The sequence below is a fragment of the Bombyx mori genome, chromosome 1, assembly GCF_030269925.1.
Source record: "Bombyx mori chromosome 1, ASM3026992v2".
Lineage (NCBI taxonomy): Eukaryota > Metazoa > Arthropoda > Insecta > Lepidoptera > Bombycidae > Bombyx > Bombyx mori.
Genome location: NC_085107.1, coordinates 11,329,168 through 11,351,998, shown reverse-complemented (window position 1 = coordinate 11,351,998; position 22,831 = coordinate 11,329,168). Strand labels below are relative to the sequence as shown.

At 34.6% G+C, this 22,831-nt stretch overlaps 2 protein-coding genes across 10 annotated transcripts in view; one reads left to right on the top strand and one right to left on the bottom strand.

The window, feature by feature from the left end:
* The window catches only part of PH (polyhomeotic), a 60,096-nt gene extending 45,337 nt beyond the window's left edge, over positions 1-14,759 (top strand). For 6 of the 9 annotated variants that reach the window (XM_062669831.1, XM_062669893.1, XM_062669928.1 and 3 more), the window contains 9 exons: positions 1,808-1,927; positions 2,723-2,924; positions 4,027-4,181; positions 4,600-4,732; positions 5,326-5,417; positions 5,937-6,012; positions 7,162-7,355; positions 8,152-8,371; positions 9,111-14,759. In XM_062669831.1, the coding sequence (XP_062525815.1) occupies positions 1,808-1,927; positions 2,723-2,924; positions 4,027-4,181; positions 4,600-4,732; positions 5,326-5,417; positions 5,937-6,012; positions 7,162-7,355; positions 8,152-8,370 (1,191 nt within the window). In that variant the 3' untranslated portion in view covers position 8,371; positions 9,111-14,759. 9 annotated transcript variants of the gene reach the window in all.
* Positions 13,895-22,322, bottom strand: LOC101746998 (fibrinogen C domain-containing protein 1). Its single transcript, XM_021350478.3, has 8 exons — positions 21,575-22,322; positions 21,110-21,260; positions 20,646-20,744; positions 20,231-20,387; positions 19,125-19,389; positions 18,293-18,419; positions 17,772-17,931; positions 13,895-17,489 (listed from the first exon to the last, which is right to left on the bottom strand). The coding sequence occupies exons 1-8, from the start codon at positions 22,059-22,061 to the stop codon at positions 17,337-17,339; spliced, it is 1,599 nt and encodes a 532-aa protein (XP_021206153.2). The 5' UTR covers positions 22,062-22,322; the 3' UTR covers positions 13,895-17,336.
* Between the last annotated feature and the right edge of the window lie 509 nt (positions 22,323-22,831).

Genomic DNA, 22,831 nt, shown 5'->3' with positions numbered 1-22,831 from the left:
GCGATAAGAAAAGTTTGACATTAAACAGATAGTATGCATACGTGTGTGTATCAAATATGATAGTGTGTAATGTTTTTTTTAAACAGCACTCTGCACTCTTCTATATTCTGGATAAGTATGGGAAATTTCGTACTCCTCCGTCCCCGCAATTTTCGTAAAAAAAGGTGTACAAAGTCTTCGGTTCACGTATTAATATATAGATAATATATGTACATCGGTTGTATATTGGTAACACTTCGACGCTGAGTGTTGGTAACGTTGGCAGCCGGCGATCACGTTAGAGGGCGCCTCGCTGCTGTCCGCTCCCCTCGTTCAAGTTTCACCGGCAATCTTACAACACGAGGTAGTAGTAATAAACAAGTCGAAATCATCAATTTCGCATCATCACAAAAAAATCTCGAAATTTCTTTTTCAGTTCGTTTCATGTTCGTTGTCAATAGAGGTTTTATTAGATTTTGTCCCAAAGATAATATATTATCGCATGTAATACGCATGAGTTCCGTTCATGAAACCATTAAATTTATTGTTAATGTTAACATACTGAATTTTGTTATGTGATGCTTACGTAGACTGAACTACAGAGAGCAAATTAATTATTTAAATACATATTTTTTTATTTACTGTCGCCACCTACTAAACATACAGCAATAAGGAAAGTCTTGACCCATGTCGAATGTCCACTCAAATCATTTCGCAATGGGTCAAGCGATTTTATTTTTCATTAAAAGATACCTTAACGATTTCATCTTATTATGTAGTTTATTCGATATTAAAGTAACTACTGTCGCTAAGGAATATCTTACAAAATTAAACGTACAAAGCTTATAAATCTCGTAATTAATATGAATTATAATTCAAACGTCACATATTATATAAATGCACAAATATTTTATATATTATTATGTATATATCAGAATGCTATAATGATAATAAATATATCTTGCAACTAATAGGGAAAAGTTCCGTATTTTTGTCTTTGATAGCTATGATTATTTTATTAATGGCTTTTTAGTGTGGTAATTAAACATTAATTTATACATACGTTATGTTTTGAAAGAATGGCTTACATTAGATTTCTTTAAAGAGTAGACTAGTAAACACTAGGCTTACTAGTTTAGCAACAAATATATATTTGAAACAAACTCTTTAAACCTCTTTAAACTTGTATTTTTTTATATATAATATATATTTGTAAATATGTGTATGATAGAAGTTTATATATTTTATAGAATTTAGTTTTGATATGTCTGTCCGTAGAAAAATAATATCCTTAAGGTTTATTATAGAAATAAGCAATGCACTCCATATGATATATCATGGCGTAGGTGGTATAGGTTTACCTACTGAACTTAACTATTTTGTGTAAACAGTGGTATCATAGTTATTTTCCAAGATAGAAACAATGCGCAAAAGGCTGTCATATAAAAACAATAAATGAGACGAACTCAAATTATCTATATATATATATATATATATATAAAAATGAATTGCTGTTCGTTAGTCTCGCTAAAACTCGAGAACGGCTGGACCGATTTGGCTAATTTTGGTCTTGAATTATTTGTGGAAGTCCAGGGAAGGTTTAAAAGGTAGATAAATATGAAAACGCTCGGAATTAATAAAAAAAAACAATTTTATTTTTCCTTTGATGTGTCCCCCGTCGGACGGATTTCTTTTGTTTGTTTTAAGTTTATTTTATACAAAAATTTAGGTCTTTTATTTATCGATTGAGGCACTACGAAGTCTGCCGGGTCAGCTAGTAAATTCATAAATATCGAAATATTGTAGACTAATTGTCTGATTTGTTCAGGGTGCGGTTGGACTTATCGCTGCACCGGTCCAAGGGTCAGTGATGCCGATGCAGACATCGACCGCCATGGTGGCCCACGTCAAGACCGAAGATGATAAATCTCAACAGGCTGCTACACCGGTAAGAGGAGTAAAGTACAAGCCATAAAAATGTCAGTAACTCCACAAAAAATGTATATAATTTAAAAATAAACGCTTTAATAGCGAGCATAATAAATAAATAAATAAAAGTTTCCAATCCTGGTAATCTTGATCAGACTATTAGGTTAAAATACTTAAAATACTGTAGTGTCATCGATCCTTGGTACACGTCCAAACTTTCTGAAAGATGCATTTACATAGATAAATATATAATAGATATATAAAACAATAAACTTAATTTGTAAATTTTGTGGAACCGTAGTTCAATATTAAACATGCTCTCACATCACTATTACATATTATATGTATCGTCTGTGGTTATTATCGAGTATCTCTATTTAAGATGGACGTTACTTTTTTTTAAATAAAAGTGTTCTACACGCTCTATAAAAATAACAATTTAGTTTAGCAAAATATACAATTAAACCGAGAAACATGTATTAATTTAGAAAGGCTTTAGAAGAAATAAACAATTTAGTTCATACTCGTTTCTTAGTAGAACTGTGAGAGAGCTCTTTCTTTCTGCCGTAAAGCAGTAATGCGTTTCGGTTTAAAGGGTGGGACAGCCGTTGTAAGTATACCTGAGATCTTAGAACTTATATCTCAAGGTGGGTGGCGCATTTGCGTGATGTCTATGGGCTCCGGTAACGACTCTTAACTCCAGGTGTGCTGTGAGCTCGTCCACACATCTAAGCAATAAAAAAAAAGGTATACTAACAACTAATCCTAAAAAGAACGCACACGAAATTTAATCGATACATTGTCTCTCCATTAGGTCCGATTTCATTCGAATACGTATGTACAGGCGCCCGTGCAGCAGATCGCTCCGCAACAGCAGATGGTCGCCGAGTCGACAACGGATGCGGCCGTATCCGCGACGCCAATCATAAGCTCGGCCGCCTCCGTTCCGAACAACACCGCCGCGGTCACGACCGTCACTACGGCCGACGCGTCTATCTCCACCAGCACATGTATGGGTGAGTGACTTCTAATATACATATATCTTTTTCCTTCTTCTTCTTCTTTGTCGCTTTCTTCATTGCTGAAGGTCGTGTCCCTGAAACTTGACCGTGGCCTGTCTCGTGAACTGTTTCCATCTCGGCCGGTCCTCGGCTTCTCGAATGGCGGTTGCGACTGTATCTTTATATATTATTATATATCTTTATATATATTTTTCCTAATAAATACAAAGTTAGGCGGTTATTGCGGCCGTGAAAGCGTGGGATATTAATGATAGTACCTCTTGATATTTTTCTAAGTAAATACGTACTTAACATGTGCCGGATTCTCTATTAATAAAAACTAGTGGTCCCGCAGTAGTCGAAATTCGACTATAATTAATTGAAATTATAAGTTTGAACATTATTATGGTTATATTGTCAAACACTATTATACTTCTATAATCACAGACTTCGCCAAGACTACACTATAGACAAATAATATTAAAGATAAACAATATTAACCTATTTTCAATTTGACCACAGACTTTAAGCATTAAGTAAAGTTTGACAATAAACAAATATTATGCATGCGTGTGTGTCAAATACATGGCAATGTGTGTAATGTTTTCTTTATAGATTTAATGCATTATTTATAGATTTAATAGATTTATATGCATTATTTTAAAAAATAGTAGCATTGTGCACTCTTTCTCTATATTCTCTATAAGTGTGGGAAACTTCATACTCCTCCGTCCGCGCAATTTTCGTAAAAGGGGGTACAAAGTGTTTGCTTCACGTATTCATATATAGATTGTAAAATACGTTAGTAAATGTTTACGGTTGCCAAAACGGTTTATTTAAATAAATCTTTATACTGTCATGACTTCATGACTGATTTTGAATGCAGTTTTACGACTAGTAAACAAGAAACTCACAACACAGCTTGCTTTCATCCAAATACGTCACGCAGAAAAATTACAAATTATAATTGAATCGATTCATATAATGAGGATAACTTTATTTATGAGAAACAACAGGTCTACACTAACCAAAGATCTGTGTATTCATTGTGCCCATTTAAAAGTACGCACTTTCGTGATTCCTCAGTGTATATAAGTAATTATTGTGAATTATCTAGGGCCACCGCCGCCACCAGACGCGAAGCCGATTTTGTCGAAGAAGGAGATCGTTTCGGTGGCTGACTCAACTCCCTCCTCGGTATCTCCAAGTGTGTCAAACAACTCCACTTCTGTGGCGAGCAGTGCGCAGCAAACGACCCCTATTCTACCGCAGGTTTGTTCTTAGCTTGTAAGTCCTGACGTCTAGAAACGAACAGTGTACGTATTGAGGTCTATGGACAGATTCGACTTTCAAATTGAATAACCAATTCGAAAATATCAAGCTAGATTTCATGGAAATGTCTTTAAATATTAAGAAGTCGAGTTGCCTAATTATTTTTGAGGTTTCTGTGGTTTATTTTTTTGTTAAGGAAACCCATTTATTTTCATTTAAAAAGTGATTATGTAATATATATATACTGATAGATATAGTTGTTTTATACATTTGGAGTCAAAATGTCCTATCATATTGAAGCTCTTTTATTTTGACGATTTCAGTTGATAAATCTTATTCAATACATCTACATCAATACCATGTTTCTTATATACTTAACTAAAATAAGGAAAAACTTTAATACGTGAATGATGTACAGCTGGTGACAACGTCTTCTGTGTCTGCATCCACAATGACTTCGGTGACCACAGCGTCCGTAGCTTCCGGTACATCAACTATGTTCAAGAGCACGCAATGTACTCCGCGTCATATCAGCCAAGCCGCTGCACACGGTAAGACTTGTTTATTGAGTCATTTAGTCATTGCGTCATTTTACTGGTGGTAGGATCTCTTGTGAGTCCGAACGGGTAGGTACCACCACCCCGCCCATTTCTACCGTGAAGCAGTAATGCGTTTCGGTTTGAAGGGTGCCGTTGTAACTATACTGAGACCTTAGAATTTATATCTCAAGGTGAGTGGCGCATTTAAGTTGTAGATGTCTATGGGCTCCAGTAACCACTTAAAACCAGGTAGGTTGTGAGCTCGTCCACGCATCTAAGAAAGAAAAAAAATTTGAACTTATTGAGTAGCAAAACAGGGTCTAAATGTATTGTTCTTGAAATCGTAAACAGTTTGTAGTGCGCGACAGTAAATGTTTTAAGCAACGGCATGCTATACTTAATAGGTAGTTTTGTACACTTAGCCTTGCGCGTTCAATACCAATATGTTTGGTATTCATATTTTTGTACCGGTTTCAGCTTCGGGTGATAGATATTTTCTGAATCCATCTTCTCAAATGGATATTTAAAATAGAAACTTGCATAACACGTTTTGGTCGATGTTAGTATCCTTACACTAAATCTTATGACTTTTGTTGTGGTTACAGACAAAGGGCTCCCCAAAGCTATGGTGAAGCCGAACATACTGACGCACGTGATAGAAGGATATGTCATCCAGGAGGCGGGAGAACCATTCGCGGTATTCTATATTGGTGTTATTAAACAAATTTGACAAAATAACTAGGAACTAGGAACTTACTGGTGGTAGGACCTCTTGTGAGTCCGCGCGGGTGGGTACCACCACCCTGACTATTTCTGCCGTGAAGCAGTAATGCGTTTCGGTTTGAAGGGCGGGGCAGCCGTTGTAACTAAACTTGAGACCTTAGAACCTATATCTCAAGGTGGGTGGCGCATTTGCGTTGTGGAGGTCTATGGGCTCCAGTAACCACTTAACACCAGGTGGGCTGTGAGCTCGTCCACCGACCTAAGCAATAAAAAAGAAAGAACACCGTCGGTCCTATCCGTTTTAATATTTAACGAATAGAGTGACAAACGAATTAAGAATGATTTTAGAACTAGCATTAGCGCTAGAACAGACATATTTAATAAAATAATATTGTCAAATTTAAGTTTAAATAAGTAACGGAGTGTCTTACATATCAATGATAATAAATTTTAAAAACAACTTCTAAATTAGTAATATCATGTAAAATTTCAGGTGAACCGACCTCTACGCGAATGGGCTGACAAAGAAGACAAAGAAAACAAACTGCCCAGTTCGGACGAGCCTCCACGTTAGTTGAATACACGTTTAACATACTCGCTTTTTTTTTTCTTACCTATGCTGATAGGCGAGGCTATATCAGCTTCACCCTAACGTGTGTAGGTGAGCTCTCCCGGGGCTCAAACCGGAGTGTTGCTAGCACTGGCCCTAGCAAGAGCCGTGCTTCGCAGAATCTACCACCGGATCGGAAACGCAACCCACTGAGAAGATCCGGCGAGAAACTCAGTGGGCTGCGTCTGTGGGTTAAAATATTCGCACTGCAACAAACACAATGCTACCCCGCTTTAATGCCTATCAGTGGTCGCATTGTGATCACGCACGGCTTTGTATGCAAATTATTCGCATTTCATACGCCAACCACTAATGCTTAATCACACAATAAATACAATGGGGTCTCCATTCCTATCTTTGACATTTCGTTTTTTTTGCATTAAAAGTGTACAATTTCCAAAAATATTCGAAATTGAATTAAAATGCGAAATCAATTGGTATTTTTCTCATAAATACTGTCAAAAGAGCGTAGTTTCGTTTTTTTTTTCCTGTATTTTGACTACTATTAACAAAATTAATACATAATTTTATTTTACTTTCAAAGACAGATGATGTAACTAATAAAAAATAAATGTTGCAAAAATGATTAATATTAAAAAATTACCACATTTTTTAAACCTTTAAAACACTCTCCTGTAAAATTAGTAAGTTTTGAGATTATACAGTTTTAACGCGAGAAGACGATTTGTTCTATGTTCCACGCAAGTAGCATTGACAAAATGATTTTTTTTGAAGTGAAAACTTCTTTAGAATCGTTGTGATTTCAAACCGGATGCAACGGAAAAAACGACAGGTAAGAGACACAAATACAAAAATGTGTAGGATGAAGCCAGCAAAGAATGAGACAGAAATATACATACTATTTAATACAGCGCCATCTGTGAGATTTTTTAATACTAACGTGTGTATGAAAGCGTTTGTAGTGAATTTTAATTTAGGATTATACGTGAAATTAAAATATCAATTCACAGAAGGCGCTACCTTACAATTATTTACTAATGACAAAATTTTACATATACTTATGACGTTTAGGATAATTGTATTTTAATTTTGGAAGGTTTCACTTCTACCACGTGTGAATTGCACACATTATTTTTTTTTGATACAGGTAAAAAGCAGATGCTGGAAGGCGGCGCCAGTTTGCCCCGTATAAGTTCTAGTAACGATAACCACGTCAGCGAATCTTCAACACAAAACGCCAATGTGAAGGCCGAGGCCTCATCTAACGTTGAGATGGCCGACTCTCAACCTACGAGTGCCGACTCTGCACAAGCTAAGATACCTAACGCTAACAAATGGACGGTAAGGAATACTATTATTTTTTTAATTTTCGAAAAGCGACTTACTGAGAGTCACTGTACCCGCAAATCAAAATTTCACGCCAGACACTACGCAATGGAAAACAAACTAGAAATGTCTTGTTGTCTATTCTGTATCTTACTCGAATTCCATTTTTAAATTTATTATATCTATTAGTGAACAAAGTTCGATATCAACACATGTCTATTTCGGTTGTTATATATTTGTGTTCGAAGTCGTTCTCCTAATGCCACTAAAGCGCTCCGCAAACTATTAAATTGTTTGTAAAATTTTACGTGGTTGTCAAATTATGTGACACTATGCAACTTTGTTTGACGCGTTTGTCAAACAGTGTACGTGTTTGACGTGTTTGATGGAAATCGTGATAGACGCTTGCTTGACAAACAAGTTTGAACGTGTACGGGGTATTTGTCAAACAAGATCTCAGTCGTCTCGATCTCGACACGACGTCTCATCTTTGGTTTGATCGTTTAATGAAATGATTGTTGATTTTTTGATGAAAACGAAAAGTTTGACAAACAAATTTAATCGTATCCTCCTCCTCCTCCTCTTCTTCGTCACTTCCTCATTACTGAGGGTCATGACCACCCTGGTCTAGTTTTTGCACCAGTTTCCTCCAATGTTGGATCGTATACAGGGCGCTTAAGACAAGGTGCTAAAGTGTCATTCGCGGCTTCACGTTATGGTGTCTACGGACTTCGTTAACCGTCTAAAAGATGAGCTCCGAAGTCATGTGCTAATTAATTAGTTCAAATAATGAAACTTAATTGTTGTCCAGGTGGCCGAAGTGTGCGAGTTCATCCGCAACATCCCCGGATGCGCCGGTTACGCTGACGAGTTCCTGATGCAGGAGGTCGACGGTGAGGCGTTACTCCTCATCAAGCCGGAGCACCTCGTTATGGCGCTATCCATGAAGCTCGGACCGGCGCTCAAGATAGTCGCCTGCATCGATTCCCTGCGGCCGGAAAGCGAACAAAACTTACACGATCACGACTAAGGTAATTATTAAAATTATTAAGCTGTTTTACTTTGTTTTAAAATACAATAATCGCAATATGTCATTTTATTTTATTTTTAACATTACCAATTTTGAAACAGTGAGTCCTTCGAGTATAATTGCTTGTTTATCTATACATGTAAATAAAATTAGAGTGTCTGTTTGTAATATTGATATAACCGCTCTTTACTACATGCATATGAATATATATACGGTACATACACCAAAATAACATTTTTTACAATTTTTGTCTGTCTGTCTGTTTGTTTGTTCCTTCGGCTGGACCGATTTTGATAAGACTCACTAATAGGTAGCTGATGATATAAGGAGTAACTTAGGCTACTTTTTTTAGACTAGCTTCGCCCCGCGGCGTCACCCGCACTTATTGTCGTACCGCGCGCAACATGGCGGGCTTCGTCTATCAATAATAAAAGTTAATGTTTCCGAAGCGAAGCGAGGGCGGGTCGCTAGTTATTAATAAATAAATATCACCTGTTGTTGTTGTAGTCCTAGAGTACCCCGCTGGTACATAGGGACCTCACAAGTTGTCTCCGCTTGACCCTGTCTAGGCTTGCTCCTTGACATCACTCCAGGTCACCTTGGCAGTCCTCATCTACAGGTAGGCCAAGTATGTACAGGGCGACCAGGCCGTAGAGTGTGTCCCTAGATATCACCTTAGATAGTGTTAATCCTATCAATTCACTGGGAACATTATTCATTAAACTTTATATTATTTTCAGTACGGCCACGATACCGGAACAACTAATGAAGCCTCCGAGAATCTAAAGTGTTCATCGTTTTATATTATTAATATTATTATTATTATTATTCTTAATCTAATAGCGTTCTGATGGCGTAGTACTTTAAAAAATATTTTTTATTATCGTTGTTATTTAAAATCATACAGTAGACGTGGGCTGTGTTACAGAAAATCGAGCTAAAAATACAATACCACAATAATATTATGATTTCTCAGTTCGTACTAATATGCTATTATAAAATAGTATATTAATTTTGCTTAAATGCTATTTAAATAATTCCGAAAGCGAACTAGAATGTTGATCTGGCAACATTTAATCAGCTATAAATATGTGTTGATTTCAATACAATACGTGTCTACTTATTTTAAGAGGTCTTCAAGAATGGTGAGCATATTTCTCATATTTAAATTAAAATGTTTATACGCTTCGTCCCGTTAGTAAAGAAAATTCGAATCACAATAGGCAAGTTGACTGATAATTTTTATTTTCTCACGGATAAGCTAAACGGAACATAAAAGCAGATAGACGGTCGTCGAAAGTTTATATTTAAATTAACCTTAGAATTGAAGTGGGTTAACTAAAAAATTTTAAAAAATGAGTTAGATACTTTAAGGGACTTATAAAAATGTATTCTATCAGTTTATAAAATTAAAATTTAATTAGAAAAAAAAGCAAAGTACACTTTCCATCATTTTAAATAAATTTTCAATCAATTACCTTAAAATTTAAGGTACTATGCATGTGCTTTAAGGCTTAAAGTATTAAAATAAAAACTGAAAAATAATAATTCTTCCATTACATTTTTGGGGTTTACAAAAAAAAAAAAACAAAATTTGGATTAAGCTACTTCAATTCTAAATTGTAATAAGTCCAGATGCGTGAAAATTGCTACTACTGCACTAGCTAATCGTGACGCTATAAGTTCGCTTGTGTAAACACTAACTCTGCGCGAAAGGGACAACCTTCGCGTGTCCCTACAAAAACATTTCATAGTACTTCGTTGTTCACTCTAAAATTACCCTTATTGCTCCAATGAATACGACGTCAGTCAACTGCCCTATTATTGCATACCATTACCGTACACTGCTTTGTTAACTCTGTTCAACAAAATCATCATTTTGTATAATATCACATCGTCACTACATACAACCCGTTCTTAAATGCTTGTTAAAATATCCAATTATTTATTGAAAATAAACGAAAAATCAATAGTAAATTTTCATGAAAAACAATTAAGTAGATAAGTTTTTTTTTTTTATTTTCGATTTACTTGATGTTCATTTATTTTAAGTCTACGTAAACTGTACTTGTTTATGTGAGGTATTCGTCATTCTTACATTAATGTGTTGGTTATTTATTTGGAATAATGGGCATGTTTAATATGGGGACAATGTCGTATGATCCGCCTACTTAGGTATAAGCTGCAATATAACTTGCATGTATTATATAAACAACTTGTCTCTCTCTTACTATCTATCTATCTCATTCGTTTATTTAAATAGTCCTATACGTTGGATAGGGACGCTGTTGTGTTCCTGGTTGCGTCTTAATTCGTAGTAGATTAGTTAATATAGGTAAACAACATTTATGAACATTTTTAGTTAATTGCTGAGTTGCATTTATGTAATATAAATAATTTACTCAGTGGTGCTGAAATTTTAAGGGAAGTTTTTTACATAAATTTTCATCCTACGATGCGCTAAAATTTACTATCAGTACTGGTGTTTGACGTAATAGGATTCCGTACTGTATTATGCAAATATTGTTTGTCATTTTTCATTTTGCCAATGGGAACCGGTGCCAAGCACTTCACTTACATGGAAATGTAATTTTAGTTCTATATCATTGCAGGCAATGAAATTGCTTTTCATCGTTTGTATGTATTTTTTTAATTTCCACAATATTATAAAAGTTATGATAACCTCCACTGTAACTGACTTGTTTCGAAGATCATTTTTATCTGTAAATTTTTTTTTTTCGTATTTAGTAAATCTAAAATCGAATCGCATATAATGATATGCAAACAACTCGGTTCAGTGGACGTCGTCTCGGAAGTCTCCAAATTAGAGACACAAAATTGAATCTGCTCATGCAAATATCGCTTTGAAACTGCTTCGTGTAAAACCTTTTTTTATCGTCTTTGGATTGGCATACCAATAAACATACAAATAATTTTTAGATCCATTATTAAATGAGTTCTAATTTAAAAAGATGTACATACGAAATTATATAATTAAAACTTTTTGTTTAGTTGACTTGCTTTGATTCTTATCAATGATCATGATGATCAATATTATTAAGGCGATGATGATTTCATTTTCCACATTCGCATTTAAGATTAAAGTCGATTTGACTCCATCGCACGACAAGAAGTGATCAGGAAAAATTCCTTTTTTTACCTTTCCCTTCAGACGACACTGCTGTTTAACTAATTAAGTATATAAATATAACTATCGCCCATTTACTACCAACGTATAAATAAAGGTTCAACCTAAATTATACTGAAACAGTGTTAACAGGTTTCCAAACGTAAGCCCTCGTGAGAACCATTCGCGATACGTACAATTATGACTTTCACAAATGCTGAATACTTAAGGTACCTACGCTCCTAGTCTCTAGGCATGTGTGGTCATGTTGGGCCACGAGAATTTTATTAAAATGAACATAATTTTTTTTTAAATAATATTGAATTCCTGTTGCATTTATACTAATCACAATTAAACACTCGGCCAATATATGATTCGTTTGTCACATAATAGTAAATTTTTTTTTAATCGAAATTACATACATAAAAGTCATTGTTAATGTGACAGATTGTGCGAGAATATGAATGAATTGATTAATCAGAGTGACTGTGTAAAATACACGAAAAACTGATCCTGATAGCTTAAAAACTAAATTCGTTTTAATTTTTATACGGAAATGATAAGATCACACATTTTGGTAGTAGAAAAATAGTAGTACCTGTGTAACGCCGTTCTTGTAAGATGTCTTTTTCAAAAGCTTATCTATCTTCTACCATTATTTAAACTCTATAATAATTTTCCAGTCAATAAAACTGGATTTCACCAATGAACGTTACTCTGGGGTAATTCGTGTTGAAAATTAGACGGCGTCCTCGTTTCATTGACTGACAAATGAGAAATAAAGGACTGTAGAATAAACACTGGCGGGAAAATAATATATTAAAAAAATTAAAATAAAATGGCGTCATGTTAACGCAACAGCTGTTTGATTTTTGTTTCGTAAATCGTTCTAAGACTGTATTATAAGAAAAAAATCTATCACCGTGTCGAAGTGTTTGCATTATTCATCTTAGGAAATTCATGGTGATTATTTATGTTTGAATGAAAACTTTGATAATGGAGCGAAACAAATCAACATGCAAATGACGTATGTAATGTAACTACGACAGATAAAAAATACTAAAACCTCTTTGAATACTTCGCATACCAAAATCACTTTATTATTTGACGATAATTAAGACTCATGTTCTCAGAATACAAGACTACTTCGCACATACGGTACTATAAAGTCACTTATGCAATTTTTATTAACACTGAACTGAGTATGAGAAAATACATTTTTTAATAGTTATTAGTGAGACGAGAGAGATGTTTGCTTTTACTGATGAAGTTTGTAGTTCATTTTATTTCTATAGCCTAGCAAAACTATAATAATATAAGAATTATATAATAATTGAATTTTCCAACGTTTCTCCTGGAAAATTAAACAATTTGCATAAGTGACGTTATCGCAACCGTATTTGCGACATATTCCAGTTATTCATGACGAAACTTAAAACGAAATAAAAAGAATTATAATTTTTTTCTTAAGTTCATTTATATTTGGTGAAATCCGGTATAAGTGTAGAAGAATACTCAACCACGTCTTTTTGTTAAAGTCCTCTAAAATAATATAAATATAATTAATAATATAGTTTAACAATATTTGCTCACGTATGCAATAATAAAATATAAACGTTGCAATATATTTTAAGACTGGATTATTGAAATTCTTTACAACACCCTAAAATTAATAGTTCGCCTCAAAGTCGTGATGACGACTACATGTTTAAATCATTTCTAGAATTAACAGCAACTGTACATTCGTTGTACATTCATTAGTTTTATATTATTTAATTTAAACATTGTATTTTACTTGTAAATATATCGTGCCAATAGAAAAATTCATTGAAAATGGTGGCTTGTATAATACGTTCACTGATTGATTGTACCCTTTTAGTCTGAGTGAAGAGAGTTTCCGGAAGAAAGAGAGAAAAAACCCGACTGCCGCCATTTTCGGTCAGTTTATCAATTGGCCCGAGTTGCGTATATGTTTTATTACAATTTATGCGCCATTCGTGTTGAATGTGTACCTGCAATTTGATTTCGTTTTGATTTAGAACAACCAGTCTAATCGATTGTGAAGACACTGCTGTTACCGATGGAAAGTATCAAAATTATGACACATTTACTTTTAAATTTTAATTATGTTAAAAGTAAATAAAATCAACACACTTTGTCTATTTTAAATGCCTATCATTATTAATTTAACTCAAATCGATTATTTGAATTCGGATCACATTCAACACTATTCGATATTTAATATTAAAACTTGTAAATGTTCGGTGCTAATTAGTTAAATTCGTATATAATTTCATTTTAAAACTACATTTGTAACGTACATTTTTTCTTTTCTTTTTTTTATGTTGTAAATAACCACAACATTACTAACTGCGATAGCATAATTTCAAGCAGTACTTTTTAAATATTCCTTGGGCTATGTATAATTACTTACTAGAATATATTATAATCGACGTTGTGTAAGTTAATCATGTAATCCACTAAGATATCTAATTGTCCTAGGCTTCTAATTAGTTGCATCTAAAATTTAATTTCTTTAGATCTGTACTGAAGGTTGCAGAATACGAAACGATCGATATTGTAATTTTTAGTGGTACTTTTATCACGTTCATTATACACGATTTAAATGTAAATATTAAAAATTAAAAATAAGTAGTTATTGTATCTTAAAATTGTTGTTCAATGTATAAAATAATATGTTACACTATCTTAATTACCTAAATCACCAAAAACAGGTATATACTATATCATTCTATAGATGATTACAAACAATTAAATATTTTAGTAATTAGGTATGTCTCGGAGATGTTTTGTAACATAATTTTCACTATGATCATAAGTTAAGCGAATATTTACAGGTATAATATTCGTTTAGTATAGGTACGTTTCCAAGGAAGGTTTTTTTAACGTATTCAATGGTCACATTGTGGAACATATTTATATACTTACGATACTTTCCACTTGTAGATGTTAGGTTTGTTTAATTAATAAGTACGTGTAGGTGTGTATCAGTTGACAATAGACTTTAATAAATAGGTTGAGCTTGAGCACTGCCATGAGATCATGTTTTTAATGCGACCACACTGTGATTATTATATTGAAACCGTGCGTTTTTGCATGTTAATGTGTTGTGTTCGTAGCTTGTGTGGTCGTATATTACGAAATAGGAATATAACGAAATTTGTCACACTTTGCTCAAATCGGTACAGAAGCATACACTATTCAATCATTAAATTAGCAAAATAAAAATAATGGAGACTGATTTGTTTTGTTGTTTTATTTCATTTAAACTTTCAACAGAACCTTCGTTTACAATAGATGATATATATATTCACGAAATACTATCAAATATGAATTATACTAACATCTGAATAGATTATTTGACTATGTAGTACAATGTGTAGAGTGTTTCCGAAAAGTAAGTCTGAAAACGCGTATGCTAAATGTTAACAGAATCAGAAATCAGTATTCTTCAGATATCTTGCGCATTTTTTTAGATGCCTTTTTTGAAATGATTAATATACGCGACATTTACTAACTATCGAAATTATTCCCATAGCCGAAACTAGAATAAAATACTAGATCGAACTAAAACATTCGTATAGTAGTTATAAATAACTTGTAAGTTCATATATTTTCATGAGCCTACAGCTAAATTATGTGAGGACGACTGGCTGCCTCCCCCGCTATCTCTTGTGACAGCAGATTCAATTCATGACAAATTATGGGGTCTTTATTAGCCCTTTCTAAAAAAACATCAAATCTATCTATCTATATCAATGTGGAGTGTACAGTTAATAACTCAGTAACACACTCAGTAATGACAGTGTCAATCGAAAAGTGATCAATTAAAATGGCAGCTCCACAGCAAATGGTGTAATTTAAAAGATAGCGACAGAAGTTGTTATAATTTTTCGATACAGCACACTTCCCTCCTTTTAGAACTGCTACATTTATATAATACTGCTTGCTACACTAGCCCTATTTTGATGGCTTTTGAGTTATAATTTGATGCTGACAATACGGGGTACTTTTTCAACTTGTCTCCCAAATTAGACTGTTCTCCTTAACTCTATCCATAAATATCACAATTACTTGCTAATCTCGGAATTAAAACGCCGATATATTTCAATTCATATTAAAAACCATATCAGTTTACATTTCGGTGTTTTTCATGACCATGATTTTTAGTGTGATCTTATCAAGTGTCACCTACATAGATTTATTTATAACCTTTGTGCGGCTTCAAAATTATTTCTAGTCATCCCGTATAAATAAATGTGCAAAATATGTATGTAATAATTTTAATATAAAATTAATTATTACCCAAATACAATGCATTGAATTTTTTTGTAATGCTGTCATTTTTATAACTAACTATTTCCCAATTAAACATTTATTAGGCTTTTTTTACAATTATATACTTTGACATATAATTCAAATTATGTATAGTAACCGGCAAACTTCTTGAGCAAATGACCTTGACTGCGCAGAACCGAATTTTAGATCACTTTGGTGGTGAGGGTGAGGCGCGACGACAGGGGAAATCGTATCGAGCGCGTTATTGGTAGATCAGTCGAACCTTTCGTCCCGCACCGCGCCCTCGTTCCGCTTGCTCCCAAAAGTACGCTTGCGTACAGTGAAAAGTCTATCGTTATTAATCGTTATTTGTTATAATTGTTTGTTGACTTTGTTGCCATTGCTATTTGTTGAGTGTTTGTTGATGTTTTATAAAAAAATACACTATGCCGCGACAAACTGGTGTAGTATTCAAAAGAAAGGGTAGAAAAATTGTGTACGACGTATATTGCTTCATTATAAAACAGGGGAAGAATGATATGGAAAAATTAAAACAGACTTCGGAAGCAACAAAAACATCCGTGAGTACTGTTAGGTGCACTATTAACGAAGCTAAAGGCTCTGGCTTGCTCGCCGTGTTTCGGACTCCGGGTAAGAAAAGATCAGGGAAGAAGAAATTTACCGGAATGGATAGTTTCGTTCAATCTGTAATAATAAGATGTAATCATAATAACTACATAACAAGCAGCGAAACTCCGTACCGTAGAAAGGCTTCGAAAAATTTAAAGAAGATATAAATTTTAATGGCTCGGTATGAAGTTTACGACGAATTATGAAAGAGCTAGGCTTCAGATGGAAAAAAAACAGAAAATAATCGGAAGCTGGTAATTGAAAAAAGTTACATTCGATTACTACGAATCGAATATCTTCAAAAAATAATTAATTATAGACAAAAAAGTAGACCGAACCGACCGAGTTGTAAACTACACCGATGATCCCTATGTCGACTCATCACGATGATAGCAACTCGGGTGATAAAAACAGTGATGATGATGGTCAAGATTATGATAACGAAAAAAAAAATTACAAATACCAGCTTCGCTTCAACTGAACCAAGACCTGGCAACAGCTCTAGTTTTGACTTAATAGAAGGAATATCTATTTTACCCCAAGATTAAATTATTACAATTATTAACCTATATTTTTTGTTGATGTTCTCACAAATATATAAATAAATACATATGTTGATTTTAATAATTTAATTGCATTATGACGCAGAGTAAATAATGTTTTTGCACGTGAGTGTACCATGCGCAAACTTACCCCCACTACGTCGACAAATGTTCAAGAAGTTTGCCGGCTATTATACATGCCTTCATTAGCTTGCTTCACAATTAATATTAGCTATTCACTATCGTCAGAAACATATTTAAGGACAACAACAACTATATAGTTTAGATTTTGATCTTTAGATCTAAAAATGTCAGTTTTATGTAATTATAGTTGTTGTCTATGGACTTGTTGCTTTTGGCGCGTGATTTCAGGCGTAATTAGGGAAGAACGCGTCACTGTGCGTGTGTTCGTCGTAACGATACATGGGATGATTGTGCTTCACGTCATATTTAGTCTTCATATCTTTGACCCGAGATTGTTTCTCGGGAAGAGGTTTCTTTTTGGAACCATCTGAAATTTTCTGTAAAAACAATTTTGTTCATTCTTCAATATGTAAACAGACTTCTTGTCAAATAGCAAACTGCATGAAAACACTGATTAATATAATATCTACTGTACTCATTCTTATGTTGTACCTGCGCAAATGTTTGCAGTACAAACAACACGGAAAATTTTACGTTGGGGACGCTGAGTCTTAAGAAAATTCTACAACATTGTATAATATTTTAATGCGCAAATTGAAAATGAAAGGTTAAACAGTTTACACTTATTCGATTAACAATAGGAGTATGTATTATATTACCCTACTATTGTCAATAAAGTCGGTCGGTCTTTTCGCTGGCAGCGGCCTGATCATCATCTTCGTCTTTGACAGGGGATAATTCGGAACCTTAAAGGATATCCAATAGATGGATTGTCCTTTGTTTTCTTCAGTTGTAGTCGAATATTTTCCATTCAAATTGCTGTGCAGAAATTATTACTTATAAATAAATTAGCTTTTACCCGAAGCTTCACCCGCATTCTCAACTAAAAGTGTTAATGTAGTTTCTCGTGGGAATTATATATTTTTAGAAATACAATACAATAATACTATTAAATAATAGTATTAGTATGCATTTACAGATAATATAATATGTGATACGTGCTGTATAATTGAAATATTTTTAATTAACAACCATAATGTTAACTATCACTATTTTTTTGTGTTAACGTTTTGTATTTCTTTTCCATACATAATCGATGATAGCCTAAGGGGCTATTCCAGCCACTCAAGGACTGGTAGGCTGAACCCTAAAGAATTCAGTTGCATTCGTAGTTTCGTACCTCTTGTCGCATTCTTTGTACCACCAAGCTCCGCCGTGCTCCTGAGCGCAAGAGCCATCTTTCCATTCGTCGTTGTCCACATCAAAGGTAGAAAACTTTTGACCAGCGTGATATGACAGTGAATCTCCTGTAATGGCGTTTATTTATAATAATATTTTATTAAGGTAGGTATTACAAGGAGAAAACGGTAACCTATTACTTAATATTATAATTTGTGACAATACATTAGGAATATTTCCCGCCAAGATAGTGTTTTTTTTTATTGCTTAGATGGGTGGACGAGCTCACAGCCCACCTGGTGTTAAGTGGTTACTGGAGCCCATAGACATCCACAACGTAGACGCGCCACCCACCTGGAGATACAAGTTCTAAAGTCTCAGTATAGTTACAACGGCTGCCCCACCCTTCAACCCGAAACGCATTACTGCTTCACGGCAGAAATAGGCAGGGCGGTGGTAGCTATCCGCGCGGACTCACAAGTGGTCCTACCACCAGTAATTACGCAAATTATAATTTTGCGGGTTTGATTTTAATTACACAATGTTATTCCTTCACCGTGAAAGTCAATCGTGAACATTTTTTGAGTACGTATTTCATTAGAAAAATTGGTACCCGCCTGCGGGATTCGAACATCGGTGCATCGCTACATAGAATGCACTATTTTACTATAAAAATATAGTGACAAAGGTTAAAAAATAGAAGAAAACAAGACCAGCCAATTAATACTCTGTTTGGTCATTGAAGATGTTTTTGTTCGAACTTTAGCAGAAAGAAAAATTCATATGTCAGAATTCACGCATTGAGGCTTCAAGGCCCACATTGATATCTATACCTGCTGTTCCATAGTATGTTCCAAGTGTGCTAATCCGGTAGCCTTCCTCTTCAGGTCCCACAGTAAAAACAGAATAACTTGCAAACACTTCTGGTCCGTTTTGAGCTTCTAATTCTATTCGTAGTTCATACAGTTTTTGGTTCGTCAGAAAACTGACCTTTTCTAGTCCAAGCCAAAATTCCCCGGCTAAGTTACCGAAACCGTTCACATAATCTGACCATCCTTTGTAGAAATCTTGTGATCCATCGAAACGATTTTGGAACACCTAAAATGGTGTTGACTGATTAAAATCTTGGTAGTGAATACGTTGATGAATTTATATGATTAAGGGTCAAGGGCACATATTGTTTATTGGCATCACCTCACAGCTACCGCGCGCACTGCGGCGCTTCAGCCCACTGAGTTTCTCGCCGGATCTTCTCAGTGGGTCGCGTTTCCGATCCGGTGGTAGATTCTGCGAAGCACTGCTCTTGCTAGGGTCAGTGTTAGCACCACTTCGGTTTGAGCCCCGTGAGCTCACCTACTAGTAATGGTTACGCTGAAATAGCCTCTCAAGGCTATCAGCTTAGGTAGGGAAAAAAAAGCGGCGCTTCCTTCTACAATATATCGTCGCCTTAGTCCAACCTTCACCCGGTTTTACTCTTGCACACCGTTAAAGGTGAAGAAGCGACGTTGTTCGCAAAAAAAGGTGTAAGAAGAACCGAATAAAAATAAATATACAATTCACACGCGATAGAAGTGCTACTTCTTAAATTATTATATCTCATTTTCTCGCAGAGCTGAAATATGTTTTTCATTAGATATGTCTCTTTTTAAAATTCGAATGATTAATAAAAAGAAGAAGTGTTAAAGAAGTTTTAATTTCGAAATATCGCGGGTACCGGAGCCTGTTGAAACTCCAATTTGAATATGCTGTTCATCTCAAAGCATCAAGTTCCACATTTCTCCCGACCAATCTAACTCTTGTGAGACACCGCAACCAGCCCTAGTTGGCGCCACGAACACTGGGCCGTTCGGTTGGTGGGCTATCCGAACGGTGTCTCTAACTTGTATGTACCCTCCTAATACATAAGAAAAAGAGCAGTTTCAACCTTGACCATACTTACTGTCCAACCTCCGCCAGCAGTCGAAAGGTCACAAAGTACATAAAATGAGTCCATATCATCCGGTTTTATTTTATAAATTCCGGAAACATTAAATCCTTGCATTTGTATCTCGAAGCAATCTGTTGGATACCTTTCTGATCGATCCACTCGTTCAGACCTGCGTGTGAGGATTTTTAATAAAAATCGATCAATCTCTGAGACTCTGATGCTTCGTGTGTATGTGTAAACAAACATAAATAAGAAAGAACTTGATCAGATAGATTTAATTTTACTTTTCTATAGTTTAGTAATTTGTTCGAATGGTTCAAAATGGATCGTGGTACCAATCACCTAATTAATTTATCACATAACGAAGTTTACATATGTACTATTATTTTTGTTAGGCTACAAACCCGATATAATAAATTTCACTAACCTACAATCACACTTCCTTGTTTTATGTTCACGCAGACTTTTCCTGAATTCGCTTATAATTGATATTGCCTCTCGTGAACTAGGATGTACCATATCAGATCTGTGAACAGTACTAAATGTATTTATTTGCGTAATTGAAAAATGTTTCTTGTAAACAACAACGAAACGTTCACAAATTGCATATTATTGCTAAAGCTTATTGCTAAGTCGTAAATGAAATGAAAATCACTCAATTTTACTGGGGATACGGGTACTTAACCTATATTTAGGAACGGCTTTCAGGGTGAAGAAGAAATATCGTTGGTTAAATATGTATGAAGTAACAACAGTAACTGGCATATTGTTAGCTCACACGTCTAGCTGCCACAAGCCTATTTCTCCTATTTCTACCAAAAAAAGAGACATTCGTTCTTATTTTAATGGTGGGAAAGTTAATATAATCGAGTCTCGATGACATCAACTTACCTGGCCAATGGCTTAGTATACTGACGATTCTTCACCTCCGAAATTACCGTCAATATTGATTCAACGCCAGACAATATGCTTTTCGTGTTACTTTCCAAAACGGATAATTTTGTATCTAAGGACGGATCTGTTTGGTACTCAGTACCTGAAACTATAAAAAAGTCGTGAATTTTGTCTGTAAAACATTGCCCAAAACTGCATATTAAAACAAAGTAATTCTATGTCTATGTAGCGATGACGACCCTGACTAATGCGCCACATCGTTCGGGTTCTAGGTATACCCGACAAAAGTATCTTCGTAGATACTTTTTTAATATTCAGTTTGGAATTACTAGATAGTACCTCGTATACATATATATTTATAGTTTCAAATACCCATAAGACAACAGATAATGCTGGCTCGAGACCGTTCAAATGATAATTAATTTAGCAATAGATTTAAATTGTTACTTTGTAACATTTTACCAGCGTTGTTCGACCGCGGAGTCATCTGAAGACTGTATTTTATTTGACTCACGTCCGATTTTATCGTTTCCAAAATAGTTTCAAACTTATCCCCGTAGGCGTCGGAGTTGACGGCTTTCATAATTTCGCCCAACTGTTTAGCGATACTGTTCGTTTTTTCGTGAATTTCTATATCAAGTCTATTAAGTCTAAAATCTATGCTTTCAACTTTTTTAAAATACTTTTCGCTCGATGTGATCGTTTCCATAAGCTTCTCAATGACGGCTTCGTTATCACCTATTCCTGGAGATTGTGGAACTCGCGTCACATTATCACGTCTACGTGACGAGAGCATGGCGTCTGTTAATTCTTTTTCGTATTCTTCTTTCCACAATGTTTTATCCTCGTGATTGTTTTTTCGTCTTCCTCTCTTATCTCTGTTCACCTCCAGATGAGCACAGGTTAGAGTTAAAAGAACAATATAAAGCAGTATAAGAGAACGGTTCATTTTTGTACAGATATTATAATATACAAGAAGGTGTTTTACACAAGTTGATTGCACGACAACTGTCTCTGGATTTGGTCACGATATCTCAGTCGTATAAGTTTACAAAACTGAAAAATAACTAAACAAAAACATCGGTGGCATACTTCTGTCGTGAATCGGTCTTCGTGGGTGATTCGCACAGATATTTCTCGCGGTTCAATAAACAATGGACAGTTTTATAAATCAACTTTAATAATATTTATAAACAATTATTGAATAGCCTCCAATCACATTTAAATTAGCCCGTCTGTGTATCGTAAAGGTCAGAGAGTTTTCTACTATGACAATGTTAAGAAAATTCATGATATAAGTTAATAATGTAAAAGTCATAAGAATAACTGTGAACGAAAATCGGATGCATTGAATTTGAAATTTAAAAAATCGTAAGCGTTTGTGTTATTATTTTATTTACCAAAAACTTAAAGCCAAATCAAGTACAATTGACTTTTTATATACGTAGAACATAAAGAAATGAAAATTTGTGCATTATCTTATAAAAAATCTGCCCAAGAAAATGCCATCAAAATTTTAATTTGATACGTGGGTGGGTGTACCGTGTACTGGTAATGACCTAAATTTAAAACAAAGCTTAGTGAAATTTTACTGGTGATAGTACGTGGGTCCGTACGACTAGGTACCACCACCACTCAGCCTATTTCTACCATTTCTACCGTGAAGCAGTAATGCGATTCGGTTTAAAGGATGCCCGTTGTACTGTAAAAACTGAAATT

What these genes read in the sequence shown, in the direction of transcription:
- LOC101746998 (XM_021350478.3), bottom strand. Translation starts at nt 22,061, where the DNA reads ATGAACCGTTCTCTTATACTGCTTTATATTGTTCTTTTAACTCTAACC. An exon ending in TACAAAGAATGCGACAAGAG is followed by an intron (nt 17,932 to 18,292) that starts GTACGAAACTAC and finishes ATTTCTGCACAG; the next exon opens with CAATTTGAATGGAAAATATT. An exon ending in ACTTTATTGACAATAGTAGG is followed by an intron (nt 17,490 to 17,771) that starts GTAATATAATAC and finishes TTGTTTTTACAG; the next exon opens with AAAATTTCAGATGGTTCCAA.